Below are 3409 nucleotides of genomic sequence, written 5' to 3' on the forward strand. Positions count from 1 at the left end.
GGATGGATGCTCTGATGTATGGATGGATGGGTGGATGGATGGATGGATGGATGGTCTGATGGATGCTCTGATGTGTGTATGGATGGATGGATGGATGGATGGATGGATGCTCTGATGTATGGATGGATGGGTGGATGGATGGATGGATGAATGCTCTGATGGATGCTCTGATGTATGTATGGATGGATGGATGCTCTGATGTATGTATGTATGTATGTATGGATGGATGAATGTATGTATGGATGGATGAATGTATGTATGGATGGATGGATGGATGCTCTGATGGATGCTCTGATGGATGCTCTGATGTGTGGATGGATGGATGGATGAATGCTCTGATGTATGGATGTATGGATGGATGTATGGATGGATGGATGGTTTTGTGAAGTAAGGATAAATGAGAACTTGTTGTTTTGATCTGGTTGTTGTAAAAATAAAACCTGAAGTTTCTGGTTTTCCTCAGCGTGTGGAGGCTTCATTGAGCTGAGTGATTTTGACCCACCTGGCTACCTGACTTCACCCAACTATCCACAGAACTATCCCACCAACAGTGACTGTATTTGGGTGATCACTGTGCCCAATGGGGAAGCTGTCCAAATTGACTTTGAAGATGAATTCTACATTGAGCCCACAACTAGGTATATTTGCAATCTTATTTTTATTTTTTTGCTTTGGTTATTTTTACATTTGTATAAGAATATACTGTATATTTAATACAGGATATTCAGCCACTCCTATATTTGTCAATCCTTCAGGATGATTTGGATTCTTCAGGAGATAATTGCTTTTTGTTCTTTTTTTATTATAATTTTTTTATTTTTAGCTGTATCTATGACTACTTGGAGATCCGAGATGGCTCATCAATCAATTCTGACTTAGTTTCCCGGCTCTGTGGGAACACCAGGCCATCCACACAACATTCCAAAGGTTCTTCAATGCTGCTGAGGTTTCGCACTGACCACAGTGTGACACACAAAGGATTTAAAGCAAAATACTCCATAGGTTTGTATTCGTAAACAGTGACACATTAGCTTTCCTAATTCAGGAACTGATATTGGAGCATGAACCCAGTTCTCACAGATATCAAATAAAACCTTTTAGACGGTTTTAAAAACATTGTGTATTTGATTTTTTTCTATCCCAGCCACCTGTGGAGGAACCTACATAGGTAGCACAGGTGTGGTTCAAAGCCCTGGCTTCCCAGGATCGAACTATCCTGATAGCTCCAGCTGTGAGTGGTACCTCGAGGGGCCCACTGGGCACTACTTGACCCTCAGCTTTGGGAACTTCAGCCTGCAGAACACTCCAGGATGTACTGCTGACTACGTGGAGCTCAGAGAGTACAATGCTTCGGGTGAGAAAACAAGAGGCTCAATTTATTTAGAAGAAAACAACACGGTCTGAGTTCGATCCCCAGTTCAGACCTGGGGTCTTTCTGTGTGGAGTTTGCACGTTCTCCTCATGCTAGCGTGGGTTTTCTCCACACCCCCAAAAACATGTACGGTTAAGTGCCTTCAGGGCCAGGCCTCCCCTGCAAAAGTGCTCTGTGATCTTAATGGGATTTGCCTGGTTCAACACTGGCAAATATTTAATCAGTGACTGCTGTAGAGAGAATGAAATGGGATAAACTTCTTTTTATCTTCACAGGGCGTCTGCTGGGTCGACACTGTGGAAACAATCTCCCTGCTTCTGTTGATACGTCGGACAGTTTTGCGTATGTCAAGTTTGTGAGTGACACCAGTGGAAATGCAGCTGGCTTCAGGCTGACGTTTGAAGCCAGCATTGAAGGTACGATCATTTCTGATGTTTATAGCAAATATCATGCATGTATTGATTGATTTTAGATAACCCTGAACCATCCCTTTTCTTGAAGTGCCAAATGCCTAAATAGCTGAATGGCATCCTAAATAAATTGAGCAACTCTTTTGAAATTCTTGTCCTGTATTTTCCATGTATTTAATCCACCTGCTGAAGCCTCACAGGTCATTTTGACCCGAGGGGAACAAAAGAGTTACATTTCCAAGCAGGCAGACAGGGGACAGAGCCAAATCTGACTAACCACAAGGAGAAAAGAAAAGACCTGAATTAACTGCTGCTTGGACAGGTTTTGCAGACAAAAAACAAAACAAAACAACAATATGTTCAGCTAGCCTGCATTAAGGGTTTCTTTAGTATTTGGAACTACATAGATTGTGTTTTGGACTTAATTTGAAACAATACAAATAAAACTGGTACAGTTTAGTTCACAGGGAATTTATTCAAAAGGTCAAAAATGTCTGTTAATAATTATTTGTTTCATTTGGATATCTTGTTGCTTTCTGCAGCTTGTGGAGGACAACTGAATGCTCCCTCAGGAACCATCTCCTCCCCCAACTATCCCAATCTRTATCCTCACAACCGAGTGTGTCGCTGGGAGTTAGTGGTGACCCCGGGCCGCAGAGTCACGCTCACCATCAACGACCTGCGGTTGGAAGGCTCTGGTTCTTCATGTGTCTTTGACTACGTGGATGTGAGTTTGACTTTGAGCATTATTTAATAAATGATTTGTCTTAGATCATAACAGCAGCATGCATTGTTAAAGGTACAGTCCAATCAGCTTTGACTTGATGTTCTGTCTAATAATTACTACCATTTTGTGCTTTAGGGATTATGACACTAATGCCTCTCAAAAATGGCACGCTGGTTTAAAAAAACACTATTTTAGCTAATGTTAAATCTCTACCTGTTTGCATCAAAATGGTTATATTCTAGAGTAGAGGTTTTCAACAATAGGGTCACAACCTCTGATTGGGCCATGAGTTGTTTAACTAATTTATTTTTATTTTATTTTTTTAATTATGTCTGCATCACACTTTACCATGAATCCAATGTGTAGCAAATTGATAAACGGAAGCATAAATTTCAGTCAGAAATGCACACATTCATTGAGCACACCAGCTGAACTCTGCTTCACTCAGCTTGACCCTCCATGCATTCTACACACAAAGAGAAGGACCCGCCCCCCTATCCATACTGGGCAGGTCGTGTGGCCCTGCTGGCGTGTTCGCTCACACCTAAGATTTGCTGTGATGTTTTGGTTATAACTGGTACTTCTAATAAAAATTGATTATATTAAATGAGAAGAAATGAATCCTAAGCCATACGCAGATTAATCTGATATGTGAAACACGGGGTTTTAGGTACTGAATGGGCTGACTGCAGATGCTCCACGCCTCCAGAGGTTCTGTGGTACGGTACCAGCAGGAACTCAAGTGCGTTCCTCCAGCAACACAATGACTGTTGTGTTCAACACTGATGCTTCTGTGTCCAACGGTGGCTTCATGGCTACTTACACTTCTGATGAGCCTGCAGGTGAGATGCTTTTGTCTGGGTGTGTGTGTGTGTGTGTGTGTGTGTGTGTGTGTGTGTG

The 3409-nt window shown here is 42.0% G+C and overlaps 1 protein-coding gene across 1 annotated transcript in view; it reads left to right on the plus strand.

Moving 5' to 3' along the window:
* Positions 1-463: 463 nt before the first annotated feature.
* The window catches only part of cubn (cubilin (intrinsic factor-cobalamin receptor)), a gene marked incomplete at its 5' end in the record, with an annotated part of 20831 nt that continues 17885 nt past the window's right edge, over positions 464-3409 (plus strand). Inside the window, 6 exon segments of the mRNA XM_014023775.1 lie at positions 464-638; positions 824-1002; positions 1145-1354; positions 1648-1788; positions 2325-2509; positions 3180-3351. Of these exon segments, the coding sequence (XP_013879229.1) occupies positions 464-638; positions 824-1002; positions 1145-1354; positions 1648-1788; positions 2325-2509; positions 3180-3351 (1062 nt within the window).

This window comes from Austrofundulus limnaeus, unplaced genomic scaffold, assembly GCF_001266775.1.
Source record: "Austrofundulus limnaeus strain Quisiro unplaced genomic scaffold, Austrofundulus_limnaeus-1.0 Scaffold390, whole genome shotgun sequence".
NCBI lineage: Eukaryota > Metazoa > Chordata > Actinopteri > Cyprinodontiformes > Rivulidae > Austrofundulus > Austrofundulus limnaeus.